This window comes from Macrotis lagotis, chromosome 1 (genome assembly GCF_037893015.1).
Source record: "Macrotis lagotis isolate mMagLag1 chromosome 1, bilby.v1.9.chrom.fasta, whole genome shotgun sequence".
In the NCBI taxonomy this organism is placed as follows: domain Eukaryota; kingdom Metazoa; phylum Chordata; class Mammalia; order Peramelemorphia; family Peramelidae; genus Macrotis; species Macrotis lagotis.
In genome coordinates, this window is record NC_133658.1 from 286832824 (window position 1) to 286851018 (window position 18195).

At 40.3% G+C, this 18195-nt stretch overlaps 2 protein-coding genes across 4 annotated transcripts in view; one reads left to right on the top strand and one right to left on the bottom strand.

Moving 5' to 3' along the window:
- Positions 1-7074, top strand: REXO4 (REX4 homolog, 3'-5' exonuclease). Its single transcript, XM_074210782.1, has 9 exons — positions 1-93; positions 196-454; positions 1599-1948; positions 2789-2926; positions 3211-3404; positions 4808-4896; positions 5504-5578; positions 6502-6576; positions 6783-7074. The coding sequence occupies exons 2-9, from the start codon at positions 224-226 to the stop codon at positions 6894-6896; spliced, it is 1266 nt and encodes a 421-aa protein (XP_074066883.1). The 5' UTR covers positions 1-93; positions 196-223; the 3' UTR covers positions 6897-7074.
- A 1700-nt stretch (positions 7075-8774) lies between these two features.
- The window catches only part of STKLD1 (serine/threonine kinase like domain containing 1), a 43561-nt gene continuing 34140 nt past the window's right edge, over positions 8775-18195 (bottom strand). For all 3 annotated transcript variants that reach the window (XM_074210780.1, XM_074210779.1, XM_074210781.1), the window contains 8 exons: positions 17506-17622; positions 15770-15907; positions 15164-15292; positions 12857-12985; positions 12626-12754; positions 11356-11496; positions 9596-9675; positions 8775-8992 (listed from right to left, as the gene is read on the bottom strand). In XM_074210780.1, coding sequence (XP_074066881.1) covers positions 8876-8992; positions 9596-9675; positions 11356-11496; positions 12626-12754; positions 12857-12985; positions 15164-15292; positions 15770-15907; positions 17506-17622 — 980 coding nt within the window. In that variant the 3' untranslated portion in view covers positions 8775-8875. The remainder of the gene's footprint in view (positions 8993-9595; positions 9676-11355; positions 11497-12625; positions 12755-12856; positions 12986-15163; positions 15293-15769; positions 15908-17505; positions 17623-18195) is intronic.

Here is an 18195-nt window from a genome sequence, read left to right on the forward strand (position 1 = left end):
GCGTAGCCCGCCCAGGACCTGTCTACGGGAGCCGGCATGCTCCCTCCCGGCCGGCCGGGAGCCCCCTTCGCTTTAGCGTGACCGGGGTTCGAGGTGAGTGAGGGGACGGGAAAGGGGGGGAGGCGCAGGCGGGAGGGCCCCCGAGTTCCAGGGCGGCCCGAGGCCGGCTGACGCTCCGGCTCGCTCCCTCCTCAGCCGCCTCGGGCCCTCGGATGGCTCTGGGATGAAAGCCAAGGCCGGGCCCGCCGGATCTCCCAAGGGGCTCGCCGTGCTCAAGCCGGAGCTTGTCAAGAGACCCGACCAGAGGAAGCAGAAGAAGAAGAAGTTCCGGAAAAAGCACCCCCGGGCGGCCGCGAAAGCCGCCAAGAAACCGGGGAATAAGGCGGCCGAGGCGGCGGCGCTGCCCCCCAAGGGGCCGCAGGAATTCTCTCACAACTGGAAGACCTTGCAGGAGGTAAGCCGTAAGCGCGGGCCGAGCCGGGCCAACGGGACCCACGCCCTAGCTCAGCTCCAGCACCCTTAGGTTTGTTTTTTTAGTTTTTTTGCAAGGCAGTGGGGTTAAGTGGCTTGCCCAAGGCCACACAGCTAGATAATTATTAAGTGATTATTAAGTGTCTGAGACCGGATTTGAACCCAGGGACTCCTGACTCCAGGGCCGGTGCTCTATCCACTGCGCCACCTAGCCGCCCCCTGAAGAGCTTTTTAAATGAAGGGAAAGGAATGAGTTTTCTGCTTGACACTAACGCAACAGGAATGTAAGAATAATTCCCAAAGATCCAAAAATAGGTAACATTTATATCACACCTCCTATGTGCCATGCAGTTTATCATTATTACCTCATTTGGTCCTTAGAAAAAAAAAAAAACCGAGGGGGGCTGCTGTTATTATCCCCATTTTATAGTTGTGTCTGAGGCCAGATTGGAGCTTAAGGCTCCCTGGTGCTATCACATACCTGCTTTCAATGTATGCAGTCTTTTTCCCCCCAAGAGGAAAAAAGGAACCCACAAGGCTAAATAAGTTTTTACGTTATTTTTTTTTGCAGTACCATTTAGTATACTGTAACTGTATAAAATAAGTTCAAGATGCTGTGAGAGGTTGAAAGGGGGTGGGGTCCTAGGCTTGGAAATTAGGTAAAGTTTCAAAACAAAAAGATCTGTGGCTAATCCCCAGGTATTTGTTGCATTAAGTGTTTGACATTCTGTAGAAATAAGGAATAGGTATTAGATTGGAAGCTACAACTGGAAAAGAATAGGTTAGTCTGAAATAATATATGGATATAAGTTTAAATTCTTTTTTTAATATTTGACAATTCTTTAGCAAAGAAAATCTAGAGTTGAAAATAATCATTAAGTGAAAAAAGAGGAACTTTGAGAGTAGAGACATCATTTTTATTGATGTTCTACTCCAAGACATAATTGTCATTTAATAAATGCTTGTTGATTCATACACAGGACCATTTGCCTTTAGATGGTGCTAAGTGCTCTTAGTAGGAAAAGATGTTCTTAGATAAAGAACCACATGTTTTGAATGTTTAAGTTTCAAGTTAAAATATAGGGTTTGTTGGGGGGTTTTGTTTTTTTTTTTTTGGTTCTCATCAGCTGTTGAAACAGAAAACACCACATCCAGAAAAGTCTGTTCCTGCTTCCCTGGTGAATTCCAGAAAACAATCCAAAAGCTACCAGAATGGCAGAAATGTTTCTAAAAAGGAAGAATATGGTGATGCAGAACTAGCAAAGGTGCCAGACCCACCCTCCTCCAAGGCTTCTATTCCTTCAGGATCTTTGAAAGACACAAAGGTTGTCCCTCATAAAAAGTTAAGTGAAACAAAGGGCAAAGACAGTGGAACTGAAACCAAGAAAAGAAAAAATGGTGGCTTTCACCAGAAAATAGGGGACATCAAGCATCAGAAGAGAAAAGCAGAGGAATTAGTTCCTCCTCCACCAACAGAGTGAGTATTGAAGCTCCTGGATTCCTTTGCAATTGGAATGAATAATATTGTTTAAGGAGGAAGAAAACATTCTAATTCCCACAGTTGACCTTCGTGGGTTTTTTGCTTCAGGTGTACACTGAGTTTTTTTTGGGGGGGGGTTAGTATTTTTTTGCAAGGAAAATGGGGTTAAGTGGCTTGCCCAATGCCACACAGCTAGGTAATTACTAAGTGTCTGAGACCGGATTTGAACCCAGGTACTCCTGACTCCAAGGCTGGTGCTTTACCCACTGTGCCACCTAGCCGCCCCCACTGCACCACCTAGCTGTCCCTACACTGAGTTTTAAAAATAAGTTAAGTGGAGCAATGAGTTAATGTTGTTGACTCTTTGATATGGAGATTTAAGTTTTGACTTGTCTGTTGCAGAAATGAACTTTAGGACATGGATCCATTAATTATTTTGGTGTATACTTAATAGAAACCCCATTAGTGGAAGTTCAGAACAAAGCCAAGATCAAAATGTCAGTTCTGAACTTGAAATCCACGAACTTTTTTTTGTTTTTTAAATTGACTATTTCAGTATAATAGAGGGGTTTCTGGTTATAGTATTTTATTAAGGTTATGTTATTTTATGCATTTTAAGAACATTATTTTGACTTAAGGGCCATAGGCTTTTTACCACACTGCCAAAATACATGACACAAAAACGTTTACAGAACTCTGATGTAAAGAATTCCTTCTGTACACCCTTTGCCTACATTGGTTTTGGTGCCAGTCATAGCCCTCATGACAGCAGATGAGAAGGAAATGGAAGAAGTACATCTTTCCTTTGGTGCCAAATGTCTTGTCTTTGCTTTTTAGATCAGACATCTGGTTTGATGATGTAGATCCTAAGGATATTGAAGCTGCCATTGGTCCAGAAGCTGCAAAAATAGTCCGAAAAAAATTGGGTCTGAAGGAAAGTAATCTGTCACTGGTGAAAGAAGGAGCATTTGAAGGGTATGTTGAAGGGTTGTTGTTTTGTTTTATTATGGAAGAAGAAATATATGCCACAATCTTCAAGGGCATATATAGGTTTTCTTCCTTCTTTTTTGTTAGGCAATGTAAATAATCTTCCATGAAGCACCTCTTTAGTTAAATGGCAATAACCAAGGACATGTCACTTTATTACCAAACAGATCATGTCAGGATAGAGTCACTTGTGTCCCTGCTGTAAGTTACAAATATGCAGAGATTCTTCCTTAATCCTGATATTTTAACCCAGACCTTTGGTTTCCTCTCAGAATGACCAAAGCCATAGCTATGGACTGTGAGATGGTGGGAGCAGGGCCAGATGGGGAAGAAAACATCCTTGCCCGAGTGTCCATCGTGAACCAGTTTGGGAAGTGTATCTACGACAAGTACGTCAAGCCAACAGAGAAAGTGACCAATTACCGGACAGATGTCAGTGGGATTCGACCAGAGGACATCAAACATGGTATGCCTCTCATAAATACCAGAACTAGCCTGAAAGAATTACTGCTGGGAACATCTGTATTTATTTCTCCCCCTTCTTTATGCAAGAAGTGTTATTTGTAGTACAGAGTTCTGTCAGAAGTTTGTCCCTAGGGACTTTAAAAGGGTAGAAAAGATTGAATGGCATATGACAAAAGACATCTAGTTCATTTATCCTCATGTCAGTTCTCTTGGAGAGACACAAGAATTCTCATTTTGGGGGAGAAACCCGTGATTTGGGCCTTTCTAACTCTTCTGAAACCAAGGACAGTGTTCTTTGTATTCATTTCTGCTCTCATACTATGCTTGTTAAAATCTAGCTTTTAATGGTGGGAGATCAAGCAAGGTTCTGGTAGCTAAGGCATTCTTACATAAAGGAAAAAATCCATGTTTTGGATTTAGGTTTGTATGCCCTCTCTCCCTCTGCTGCGTAACCATGGACAAATCATTTGAAATCTTTGAACATCCTGAAAAAAGATTGTACTGAATGATCTTTTTTTTTTTTGCAAGGCAAATGGGGTTAAGTGGCTTGCCCAAGGCCACACAGCTAGGTAATTATTAAGTGTCTGAGGCGGGATTTGAACTCAGGTACTCCTGACCTCAGGGCTGGTGCTCTATCCACTGCACCACCTAGCCGCCCCTGAATGATCTCTTAAGGTCCCTTCCAAGTCTACTGTTCTGTGATTTTTATAATTCTAGTTTTAATGTATTTTTAAACAAGGCCTATTTTTTGCCACTTACATAAGGATAGCCTTCCCCTAAGATCCTCTTTTGATGCTTCACTGTGGTGTGGACATGACCCCCTGAACTCATGAAATCTTTGCCAGTGGTATGTTCTGGTAGGTTCCTCCAAACTAGAAAGACTTCAGGTGTGGGCTTAGAGACAGAGTTGCAGGATATTGATTTTTTTTTTTTAGCTACAACTTTCATCCCAAGATGTAGAAAGATTACAATCAGTTGAAGTAGGTTGCATGGGGGAACGGAATAATGACATGAAAGGTCTTTGGAAGAATTGAAGCAACAGAATTGATTTTCTCTTGACCTTAGCTTCCCCATTACATCCTACCTTTGTGGACCACAGTGATGATTTAACTTCCTTCTGTATCTCCTGAATTGAAGGAAAGAAATGTTTGAAGATCCTACATGCATCTCATTCCCATCACTAAATGGGATTATCCAGTTAGCACTTTTTCCCTGGTGTCTGGTGATTTGGAATTTACATGTATATTGTTTAGAACCAAGTCTTTGTGGGGGGATATAATCATACCATTTCTAACAGGTCTGGGAGTGTCATTGCCTTGCTGATTGTGATTTCTCTTAGTAACTTGCTTCTCCACCATTCATATGTTCTCATTTTCTAAAATAAGATTTCTTTTGGGTTTCCAGGAGAACAGTTCCACATTGTTCAAAAGGAGGTAGCAGAACTGCTTAAGGACAGGATTTTAGTTGGACATGCCCTACATAATGACTTAAAGGTATATGACTTCAGGTAGCCTAACTAGTAATTGTTTATACCTATATGGTGCCAATTAGCTTAGATCTTTAGATATATGCCAATAACATAAATCTTCAGTGTAGCCCTCAGTTTGGGGTTTCTTCCAGATGATGAGGGAATTGAAGTTTGTTCTTGGACTACAGAATAGCCTTTCTACTGAAGCTCTGACTTAGACTGCTCTGGTAAAATGTTTTATACTACTTTTTGTCATCTAGCTCATTTTGCTGTTATTACATTGATATTACATAACTATAAATATATCTAAACTAGACTAGATGATGCCTATATGAAGGCAGGATTTCTGTCTTAGTCATTTTTGTGTCCCCTATAGTATTGGAGTACACATTCAGTAAATACTTAATCAACTTGAAACATGTAAGGAAAAAGTGTCACTCTAGAGATTGTGAGTTGATGGTTTATGATGGTCATAAAGCCTGTACTAGGCTTGCCTTGATTGGGTGACTATAATGTCACCTGGTAAGAAAATAGTAGTTAATTATAATAGCTTTTTGACAGAGCAGGATGGGAATCTGATAATTCATGTGTGTGTTTTTGAATTGTATTTCTATATTGTATTTCTGTTCCAGATTTTACTTCTTGATCATCCCAAAAAGAAGATCCGGGACACACAGAAATATAAACCTTTCAAAACACAAGTAAAGGTAGGATATTAGAGGTAAAGATAGCTTATTTATTGGAGGAAGAAAATCTGATCGTTCAGTGTATTAGTTTAATCTCAGTTCATACCAGTTGTTAGAACATTTCACCTTATAGTAAGCTCATGGGTTTGATTTATTTTTAGTCCTAGAAAAAGGATATTTTATATAAAGTAGATTGATGTTGGCAGCCTTCCATTAAAAAAGTTCATGTTTTATTTTTATGCTCTGATGTTTGTAGTAGGATTTTTGTCTATGTATGTTATTACAAATAGCTTTCATAAGGGAGTATTTTCAAGGAAAGGACAATCTGGGAAATGAAGCAAAGAAGGCTTTAACATTGAATAATTATGCTTTATCATTTCATTTAAATTCATTGCCAAATACAATTTGATAAGATGTGCACTCAGTAAATTTTTGTTTCAGTAAATTCCATTGAAGAGAGGTAATGTGGCCTAGTACAGGGTCTAGCATTCTCAGAAGGAAAGCCTGAACCCCTCTGACATCTTGGCTGTGTGACTCTAAGCCAGTCATGTAACTTTTCACTCCCTCAGGCAACTTTGTGAGACTATAAGTTACAGATAATTTGACATTTGACATTGATAGAAAGGAAGGAATCTTTTGCAGTGACCAAATAGTGCCAGGGTGGGGTCTTATGTAATATCTCCATTATGTGGCAGAGGCAACTGTCCTAAATACCAGAAAGACTTAGATTTGTTTGGTCATGTAGTTGTGATTAATATCCCACTCTTTCCTTACTAGACCATTGAGCACTATTAAAACCAAAATTGACTTCTTTTTGACTTTTAGTCTGTTCTTTCCTGCTCTACTGGGCTTGAAGAATATTTTACCTTGATAAGAGTTTAAATTCTCAACAGAAAGTGTTTATTTAATCCAAGCCATCTCTGTAACCATCATTTCCTTTGCAGAGTGGAAGACCATCTCTGAAACTACTCAGTGAGAAAATTCTTGGTATCAAAATACAGCAGTCAGAACACTGTTCGGTAGGTAACCTTTGTGGCCAAAAGCAGCAAGCAGATTTCACTATTATCACTGACTGTGGCTTTCTGTTCCTATAACTGTCACCAAGCAAATGGGGGACACAAACATGGATGTTATATCCATGTCCAAGGGCACCTAAATGAGATGATACCCTGCCCCTTTATCTTGATCTCCCTTTCTAATTGTGTTTGGTTTTCTTGACTTCCAGATTCAAGATGCCCAGGCAGCAATGAGGCTCTATGTAATGGTGAAAAAACAATGGGAAGGAACCATCAAAGACAAATACAAATTACAAAGAGAGAAAATAGCAAAGCAGAACTGAGCCCTCGTCACCATTTCTGCTGCCTACCCTGCCAGCAGGTTTATTCTTCAACAGCATGATCATGTCCCCAGAAGAAATCTAGCAGTGACCTTCCTGAGCCAAGGGTATTCTGTCAGCTTACTATGTAATTTGCTGATTGTGTGACCCTTGGAGTTGGCACAAATGAAATATTCCCAAAGATTGATGCCTTTTGGAGAAACTTTCAAACATATAGCTACAGAGGATGTATGCTACCCAAGGGGAATTTGCCCCTTCCAGATACAGTAGCTCTTGCCTAGGAGCTTACAGTTTCTTGTTTACGTTACTTTCCTATGTTCCAGAAGTCACTATAAATGTGAGAGGTATAATTAGAGTATAGGTAAGGGGTCTTTGTGGTGAGATGGCCTTTTCTTTGGACAGAGAATAAAGATCAGAGACTAGTTCTGGACCTCAAGCTGTGCAGCCCCCCAATAATCCAGTTTCAAAATTAAACAATTTCATCAGCACATGCAGTGACTTGATCACTTTCTGGACCAATAGGTCTACACATGTGCAACAGAAGGCGTATTGGCTTGTTAATTAGGATTCCTACCATCTTATTCTCCCTCTTTGCTCTCTTGAACTCTATGCAAAACAGTATCATGGACCAGACTAGGGGTAAATGTGAGGGAGCAGTATCTAGGGAAGCCATTGAACTCAACAACAAGGCAATTCAGATTCTTTAATTTGTCCTGCTAAAAATTAACAGGAGAAGCCAACAATCCTGTGAAATTCCCATCTGATTCAGTTGTTGCTGCCAGAAGGGGGAAAAAAAATCTCATCTGTAATTGGCAGACCACAGATGGAGGCATAAGATACCTCTACCTTTCCAGGAAATTTATCTGAAAGATGTCCCATTGTTTCTGTTCAAGTTTACTTAAACTTTCCTTTTTCTGATTTGGTGCATCTGGTAAAAGTACTTAACTCCATGTGTTTTAACTAGAGTTCCTGAAATAGGCTTCTACTGTGGGAATTATTTGACTTCCCAGAATCACTAAATCACTTTTAAATTATATTTAGATGATGTAAATAATTTATGAATTAATTTCTAAGTAAGGTTGATTCTGTTTAATCAAAATGTCTGTTAGTTCCAGTCATAACCTTACTTTTAACACAAACATCCTGAAATATAATGAGCACTTCTAAGAATTGCATTTTTAGGAGTGATTTAGGTTTTGTTTTTGAAATGATTTATTGACCTTGTGATATTTGAGTCTAAGAAGGCTATTGTTTGATCACACTGAGATCAAAGCATCAGATTTTTAGATATGATTCCTCCTGAGAGTGAGTTACAGAGACATACTGTGCTAATTCAAATGTACAATGCTAGAGGACTGTTATGGTTGTTCCACGTTTTCTGTGTAACAAAATAAGATTTTTTAAATTATGTATACTTGTACTGGGTATATATTATCTGAAGTAAATACTACTTTGTGCTTTTTAAATGAACTTTCTTGTTGATTCTGTTGTCCTCATTTTCTTCCTTGCTTAGGGTGTTAAAAGCTGATGAAACATTTTTTATCAAGTGACATTAACTCCATAGAACTCCCTGGAAGTTGATCAAATGTTTATACAACACTCGGGTTCTTTAGGTTTATTCAGTTCTCAGAGCACTGCCCAGAATTTCCTTTGAGCCCTGAATCTAATCCAGGGATGAAGTTTGTCGATTTATATAAACTAAAAATACATAATAAAGGGGAATAATTAAATCCACCTATCTGTGAGCTTGAGACATAGATTACTTTGGGGGCTAAGAATTCCTACAAAAATCTTTACAATTAAGGAAAAGCAGCACTTTCACTAACTTATTAGGTAACAAAAAAGCAGGGTCTTATTTCTTCAAATACAAGATGGCACAAATATGAAGAAAAAATAGCACTTTTACTGATTGAGTGTGATGACAAAAAAGCAGGTTCTTATTTCTTTCCAGTTTAAGCACAAGATGGTTCAAATATGATGTTTTATGATAGAGATAATTTACTTGATGGCTGCCTGCTTTTTATTTCTGAATCTTTTCTGTCTTTAGTTGGCGCCTCATTCATTTTCTTAATTGCCTTGGCTGCAAGCTTTAAGAGCTCCTAGAAGTTAGAAAACAAATTTTGACTTCTCCATATAAGGATTCTTGGGGAGATTTGTAAGAAAGCAATAGCACAATTTGGTTATAATAGCTTTTATAGAGGCAGCATGGCATAATGTAACAACCTCTTCCAGAGGTTGGAAGATAAACCACACTAAGTTGTTTTCTATAGTGAAGAGATCAAAGGCCTGAAGATGTATCTTGTGTATCATAGGAATATAATATTGAATGGGGAACCTGTTTTTAAAATTTCAATTAGGGGCAGCTAGGTGGTGCAGTGGATAGAGCACTGGTCCTGGAGTCAAGAGGACCTGAGTTCAAATTTGGTCTTAGACACTTAATTGCCTAGCTGTGTGACCTTGGGCAAGTCACTCAAAACCCCATTGCCTTAAATTTTAAAAAAATGTAATTAAAATTCACATGCAACTGTTTTAATTTATTTTAGCCAGTAGGTATACACACTTGTTATAGGGGAGCCAAGGAAAATAGTCAGAAGGTGATTACTGACTAAACTACCTAAACTTCATAATCAGAAAGTATCATAGCCTCAAAGAACTGGTGTAACCTAAATGGTTTGCATAAGGATATACCCTGACCTACTCACCTCACTTGATGTAAACCTTGCTTCAATTTCCAGCAGCATTTCATCTATATTATTAGAGAACAATTCTGGCAGAATCTCATCTGTTGGACCAAGGAGGGGGAGATAGCCTTCACTGTTCCATACAGAGGTTTCAGGGAAAGTTTACCCCCAAAATGCCTGGGTTCATCTTTATTGTATATTTCACAACTTCCCATATTCATAGTTTGTTAAAGTGGGAGGAATCTCAGAGATTATCTAATTCAGTCTTTTTTAGGAAGAGCACCAATTGGTAGAGGGATCTAAAAGAAAGCTAGAGATTCCAGGATAAAGATGGGGGTGAAGCATGTTCCAAACACAGGGACTGCCTTTGCCGAGGTATGGCTATAGGTGAGTTGAATTGGGAGACAGAATGCCATTTTTCAACTTAAAAATATACTGAGCACCTACTATATTCAGGGTCCCTTGTTAGATGCTTCCATTCTAGCTGTCCGTCATTTTTTTAAAATTTATTATTTAAGGCAATGGGGTTAAGTGACTTGCCCAAGATCACACAGCTAGGCAATTATTAAGTGTCTGAGGTCAGATTTGAGTTCAGGTTCTCCTGACTCCAGAGCCAGTGCTGTATCCACTGTGCCACATAGCTGCCCCCATGTCCATCATTTTTGAAGAGGACCAATAACATCACAGAGTGATTTCGACTTGTGCTTAAATTGGATTTCAGCAAGGCAGAGTTGTGCAAAATTATCAATCTCTCACTCTTCCAGTCATCCAAGTTAGTAGCAAGACAAAAGTCAAAACAGATTTGATGGCCTGGGATGCAGTGGATGACCTTGGCATCTTCAATGTCCGGCCAATCTAAGCCTTCCACAGAACCTGTTTCAGCCCCCTTCATGGCCATTAGAACAAACTGTTCTTATCCATCCTTTCCATTGGGAGGGGAGAAGTCTTTAAATGCTTGGGGTAGACGTCATCTAAGTTGCTTGTTGGTTACCACCTGGTTTTACCCAGTCTGCTGAGATGGTTTTGCCAAGATGTGGTCACCTAAACTATAGCTTCTTGGAACCGTCAGTGAGAGTTCAATAAAAGTGACACCACAGGAGGGTGAATGGCCCTGAAAAAGACTTGGCAAAGCCACACACCAGAAGTGCTAGTCCTTGAATGCCCCATACATCCCAGTCTGATGATAGTGATGCAGGCAATATAATTAAGAGTGTGAATGTGCATAAAAGCCATGACCTTTACGAGGGAGGTCTACAAAGTTCAGAGAAACCATAGGTAGATTAAAAGGTAAAATATCAATAGATGGTGAGAGGGAGATCAGATATATAGGGAACAGTCTAAGTAAATGTTTGGAAGCAAGGAAACATTTTGGGATTTGCAAAACGGTCCTGTTTGATGTATAGAATAGTATGAGATGAAGATGACAAAAATAAAACTGAAAACCATGTGGTAAGGAGCTTTGACCCTAGAGTTTAGACTTAAACTTTCGGCAGTGTGGAGCTATTGAAGGGTTTGGAGCAAAAGCTATACGTTCTGAAGAAGAGCTTAGTTGCCTGTTGAAGATAAAATGGAGAGAGGAGAAATTAGACTTGCTGTTGTCCCAAGGTCTGGTGCTCCCCTGTTTAGGTGGAACACTGCCATCTCCTGGCCATCCGGTTTCATAGTACAGCCAAAATGGATTATTCCATTCAGTGTCCCACAGAGTCACCAGTGGAATTGGGGGCATTTCTCTTTTGGTTCTTTGATGTTGGGAAGAAAAAGCAAAACGACCAAGAACTTACCATATAAAACAAGCTCCGACAGTAGCATGCACATGTTCTCCACCACCTCTGGGTCATCCTTGTGTGCCTGATAAGTTTTCTTGATCATGGATAATCCAGGACTGTCCTCATCAATTATCACAATCCGAAAGGTTGCCAGCTCTTTAGAAAGGGATGGGAATGTCCTGAAGATATACATGACTCATACTATGAGAGTATGAGCACATGATCATCTCAGGGCAAAGTGGCAAGAGTTGCCTTCCATAGTAGTCTCCCTCATTTGGCATCCAGGATTTTAAAGAAACTCTAGACTGAATAGGAATCTTGGAGATAAAATCCAGCCCTCTTATTTGATAGGTGAGAAAATGAGAGACTTACCCAAGGAAAATTTAATTCTAGTGGAAAAGCTAGAATAAAACCCAGGCAGGTTGACTCTCAGCCCAGTGATCTTGACATTCAATACCCCACCTCTCAGAATTCTCCTTATCAGGGCAGCTAGTTGGCATAGTGGATAAAGCACCGGCCCTGGAGTCAAGAGTACCTGGGTTCAAATGCAGTCTCAGATACTTAATTACCTAGCTGTGTGGCCTTGGGCAAGCCACTTAACCCCATTTGCCTTGCAAAAAAAAAAAAAAAACCCTAAAAGAAAAAAAATTCTTATCTCCACCCTGGTCCACCTTACCTGGTATCAGGAAAAGAAGTCAAGTTACTTCACACTAAGTGTGACTATAAGACTTACCTATATCAGATTAAGGTCACATAGCTAGTCAGTAATAGTTATTAGATTTGCATTTGGAGTCTGATCCATCATTGTGAAAGCAAAGGCTTTATTTTCTCATTTTCCCCCTCTTTCCCCTCCCCTAATAAAAGGAATCAGAAAACAAGTGAAGCCTAGGTACTTCCCTGGGCAATTGAAATAATATCATTTTAGAGGGGGTCATAGTCAAAGGCCAGACCTACTTTTGATCTCAACAATTCATATTTGGCAATAACAGCATTGTGGGGCTGAGTTAATTCTCATTGTGACAATTAGTTCCTGTCAGTAATCCTGGTGGACTGTAAGGGTGGTACAGATCACTTCTGTTCTTCCTGGTAAGTTGGACATGAATCACTTCTACTCAAGAGGGAAGGTCACAGAATTAGAAATGACAAAATATCTTCAGCAGCCTGACCCCAGCACATCATCCCTCAAGCAGGGAAAAAATTCTATAGAACCCAGACCACCCCAGCTCAGCAGGCCCCTAGTGACCAGAGTATACTCTGCCTTCACCCACCCATCCAAAGCTCTCACCTGATATCCTTGCCAGACTGGCCAGCCCCAGGTACGCATTATTCACCAAGATGGGTCTTTGCATATGCACCTGGATACATTTCAGGAACAGAAGTGTCACATGCTCAAAATCACCATCTTCTATGCAGCCTGTCACAAAACCCCCATATGCAAAGTGGTCATAGGCTAAGCATGGATCAAACCCAGCTTCCCCTAGTTCATGCCACTGCAGCTGTCTGCATGAGCCCTCACCTTGCAAGGACAACACCCAGAGGGCAGAGCAAGAAGCTTCTGCTATTTCTCCATCACTGAGGTAGATGTCCAAGATCTTCAAAATGAGCTTCACAGCCTCCTTTAGGGGTGTCTTGTTTCCCAAGACAGCTGAGCAGATGTAAGGTTAAGATAAGTAAATAGTCTCAAGGCCTAGTGACAGTGACTAAAGCAGAAGACCTGTAGAAGTGTAGAAAGTGTCTTTCAAACATGTACAGTAATTTTTCCATTTATATTGCCTCCCCATCCACAGCCATAAGAGAATTATCTGCAGAAAGGCAGGCCTCTCTTATGATGGCTCATTAGCCCTGTCCAAATACAGAAAAATATGAAAGGGCATTAAAAGAGGTTTGCCAAAGACCTCACATGCATTCACTCATTTGGTCTTCCCAGAAGCTCTGTAGGGTAGATCATGTAAGGATTTATTATTCCCGTGTTCACGACTGAACAAAAAATCTCTTATTTTACAGATAAGACCTATGTGACCCATTTTACATGTGACCTATGATGAGACTTACCTATAGTCACATGGCTAGTATTAGGGGTGGGTTTCAAAACCAGGTCCTGACCAGGCTTCTCCTGACTCTTAAGCTAAATCTCTTTCCACTATGTGGTTGTTGTGACCTCATTGGGGTTTTCTTGACAAAGATACTAGAGTGGTTTGCCATTTTCTTTTCCAGCTCATATTGCAGATGCAGAAACTGAAGCAAATTATGGTTAAGGGACTTGTCCAGGGTCAGACAGCTAGTGTCTGAGGACAGATTTGAACTCACTATTATTAGTTTTCCTGACTCCAGATTCCACACATTATCCACTGCGCCACCTAACTGCCCCCCACCACACTACACCATACTGTCTCTCAAAACCAACATAAGAGTTTTGTGTATGGTAGTTGCTTAATGAATACTTGACTTACCAATTTAAACTGAAATGTCATCCTTCCGGTAAAGAGGGCTATTTGCTACTGATTAGAGAAATGCAAAATAAAGCATCTCTGAGGAACCATCTCACACCTCTCACATTGGCCAATATGACCCAAAAGGAAAATGATCAGTGTTGGAGGAGATGCAGGAAATCTGGGATATTAATGCATTGTTGGTGGAGTTGAACTGATCCAACCTTTCTGGAGAGAAATCTGGAATTATACTCAAAGGGCAATAAAAATGTGCATACCCTTTGATCCAGCAATACCACTACTGGGTCTATATCCTGAAAAGATCACAAAAAAGGGGAAAAATCCCACATATACAAAAATATTCATAGCAGCTCTTTTAGTCACGGCAAAGAATTGGAAATTGAGGGATTGCCTTTCAATTGGGGAATGGATGAACAAATTGTGGTCTATGTATGTGATGGAACACTATTTGGTCTATGCATATCATGGATGCAAATGTAAAGACTAGATCAGATTGCCTTCTGTTGGGGGAGAGGGGAGGGAGAAAAAAATTGTAAAACTCAAAACCTTATCAAAAAAGTCATTGGTAGAAACTACCATTGTATGTAATTGGAGAACAAAATACATAATGAAAAAAGAAGGCTATTTGCAATGTAAATGTGAAGTTATGTCACTTTACTAATAACACCAATTCAAATGTATATAGTTTTGAAAGTGGTTTCCACATATTGTGCTCTATCTTATTTGAGCTTCATGGGAAATAGGCAGGGATCATCCATTCCCTAATGTCGCCATTGTCTCCATTTTTATAGGTGAGGCTTCTGTGCCTTGACTCTAATAACACAAACACATGAATTCACTCACATTTTCTTCCTCTTTCACCATGACTCCCATTCTCTATGCCCCAGATCAAAAACTAGTCAAAGAGAAATCCAGACCATGGATACACAACAAAGACCCAAACATCTGAGTTGACCCACACATGACGTGGGTCTGATCAGTTCACGGGAACTGACCCATTTCATTCTGTTTCCAGGGTCCCCTAGACCCCTTAAGAAAGATTATAATGGACTTTATGACTGGGAATAACATATTTCCATAGAATTTGAAGGCTTAGTGAAAGCATTCCTCATTACTAGGTACATGTTTCACATCCCATAGCATTGTGGAAATGAAGGCATGCTATTAGTAATCTGGTTCTGGATGAAATGAATAAATAGAAGACATGTTACAGAGCTTGGTTTACCTTGACGTACCAAGGACCAGAAAATGAAAGACTTGAAGCTTCTTGATTTACCCTGATCCTCAAGGGAGAAGATAATTGTGGAGGGAGGGGAAAAGTTGAGTGGAAGGAGTCAAGCAGATCAAGTTCAGAGCTTGAGGGTCTTACTCACCATTCACTGTGAGGCTCCATAAAAGTCCCAAACAAGCTAAGCAGATCTCCTTATTTTGTGGGAAATTAGTCAGACATTCATTGATGGCAGTAAACACACTAAGTTTCTGGAGGTGCTCCAATGAAGCTTCTAACAAAGGCAGAAATACAGTATTTCTCAGTTGCAGTCAAAACTACTTGAGGTCAAAGTCCAGTATTTTGTCTGCTTCCCCACAATAACAAGTACAAGATCATTACATCCTAAGAACCCAATTAAGCCACAGATTCCTAAAAATGAGAGCTACAAAGTACCTCAGAGATCACCTAGTGTACCTTTAATTTACAAAGAAGCTGAATGTTTCATTTAAGTGATCTAGGAAACACAGGAATTAAGTGACACTGCTAAGATTCAAACTCAAGGTTTCTACTTCCAATCTAGAGTTCTTTCCACTCCCCTCTGCTTTACTGTGCCCTTTACTCTTGCTCAAAGCCTCAGAAACCTCAGCTCCAAGAGGCTATGTGAAGCCCTCTGATTGAAACATAAGCACATTTTCTAACATCTTCATAGAGTTTGGTTCTGTGGGAAGAGATAGAAGGAAGTGGAAACAGGGATAGAGAGAAGTCCTACCATTGGTTGAAACAATCATCAGCATTTGGCAGACCATGGAGAGCAACTCTTCATTTGTGGGATAATTTTGCCAGATGGAAAGCAGGGCATCAGCAACATATTTTTCACCTGGTACACTATCGGGGAGGTTTACAAGGGCTGCCCAGAATGAATGGAAAGAATATTTTAATTACTTAATACAATAATGATACCTTACCTTCATAGAGTAATTTCATCTTTACAGTAAGATATTCTACTGTATTATGTCCTCCCAACAATCCTCTGAGGTAGGCAGGGTAGGGATCATTAGCTCCACTTTACATATGATAAAACTAAGGCCTAGGGCAGAGAAATGACTTGCCTGATGTCATTCAGTGATTGAATGGCAGAGTTAGGAAAAGAACTTATAAGTACTTAATTAGAGCCCCAGGCTTTATTTTTCTCCTTAATAAGATCCTGCCTGTCTCTCCATCTGTCCTGATGTATCTCCCATTTGACTGAAGTACTGTTCTTTCAGCTATCTTTCCTGCCTTTAGCAGATGCATATCATAGATCCTTTTGATACTGTCATTCTGGACCTTAGGTGGGAAGCAATCTTGGTGTAAGGTGAGCAGTCCAGACTTGGTAGTAGTAGAGGCCAGAGGAGTCTGTACGTACAGGTACTTAGACACTGACTTGGAGTCTGTGAGAAACAGAGCTCAATCCACATAAGGACATGCCCAATGAGGACAAGCAAGAACTAAGAGTACGCAAAATAGACATGCACCCACATCACATCCTCGGTGAGGAACACTTTCAATTTTCATTTTTATAAATGCATTTTTTTATTTTTTTAAGTTTTTTTTTTTTTTTTGCAAGGCAATGGGGTTAGGTGGCTTGCCCAAGGCCACACAGCTAGGTAATTATTACGTGTCTGAGGCCAGATTTGAACTCAAGTACTACTGACTCCAGGGCCAGTGCTCTATTCACTGTGCCACCTAGCTACCCCTAAATGCATTTATTTTTAATACAATATAATGTGATGTAATATTATATAATATACATCTCCACTCTTCAGGAATGTAAGAATATCCCAAGAGCAGAAATAGTTTCATTTTTTTACTTTGCATTTTGTGTTGCAACCAGAACAGTACCAGTTACATAGCAGATGCTTAATAAGTATTGATTGATTTTGTGATAAGTTGCCTATCTTATAGGGAGGGCTCAAAATCTTCAAGTGATGGTGCCCCACCAGATACCAGCTTTGAGTGGAATCCACAAATACTTTGTACCAGGACTGAATGGCAGATAGGAAGTTGATGGACAAAGTCCCATAGGTGTAGAAAAGAGAGCAAGGGAAGGATGTGGATTTTATTTGTAGCCATTGTGCTTTACAGATAATAACTCAGTTGATCCTCACAACAACCCTGGGAGTTAGGTGTTATTATTATCCCCAGTAGGGTTAAGTGATAGAGTATTCAAGTGTTACAAGTGTTCAAGGTTGAATTTGAACTTAGGTGTTTGTGACTCTAGGTCCTGTACTCTAGCCAGTGTGTGCTGCTGACCAGAAAACAAAATGTAGTCAGGTTTTAGAGGAGTCAGTCAACTGAACAATTTGAGTCACTTTGCTGCCCTAACTCTGGCTGACTTTATACCCCCTCCTGGGCCATCCATTCAGTGTTAGTTTAAGTCTTAAGCGTGCAACCAGCATCAACAAACCAGGTTGGAGAGTTGAAGGGAGAGAGAGAGGAAAAAGTAGCTCTAGATGAATATCATACCTTTGCCCAGAATTTTGAACAGCAACTTGCAGGCACATTTCTGAACTTCGTAGTTATCAAGATGATACAGAATGATGTTTGTCACTGATTCCACCATATCCAAAAGCCATGGTAAATCTGGGCAAGGAGAGAGGGGAGGGAGGTGAAGGCTGACTACCAGCTTCTGAGCCTTTGGAATGAAGGCAGGGGCTAGAGGTTAGGGAAGGACCCTAAGGAGAACTGCCCCCAGAAATAGGGATGCACTCCAGAATGGGAAAAATGCCTATAAATAGTGTTCCTGAGCTTAAACAAAGACTTTACTCCTCTGATGGCAGGGTCACCACTAACCCAAAAAGAAGTTAGTCCAGCTGAAGAAAAAGGGTTTTAAAAGGCCAGTTTTGAGAAACAATCTTCCAACTCCCTCAGCTTTTCACTGAGATAAGGGGTTCTTCTCCCCAACTCTGCTGAAACCACAGCTCACCTCTGAAAAGCAATCAAGGGGATGCCAGGTGAGAGGGGTGCCAGAGGGCAGCCTAAGACTCTGATGATAAGTGGTCACTTGGTTCCTAGTGGAAAAATTTGGCATACTGTGGGAATCACATCCATGTTGAAAGAGTTGAAGTGGAGAAAGACATGAATGGATACCAAGTGAAATGAGCAGAACAAGGAGAATATTGTATATTTTAACAGAAACATTGTATGATGATCAAC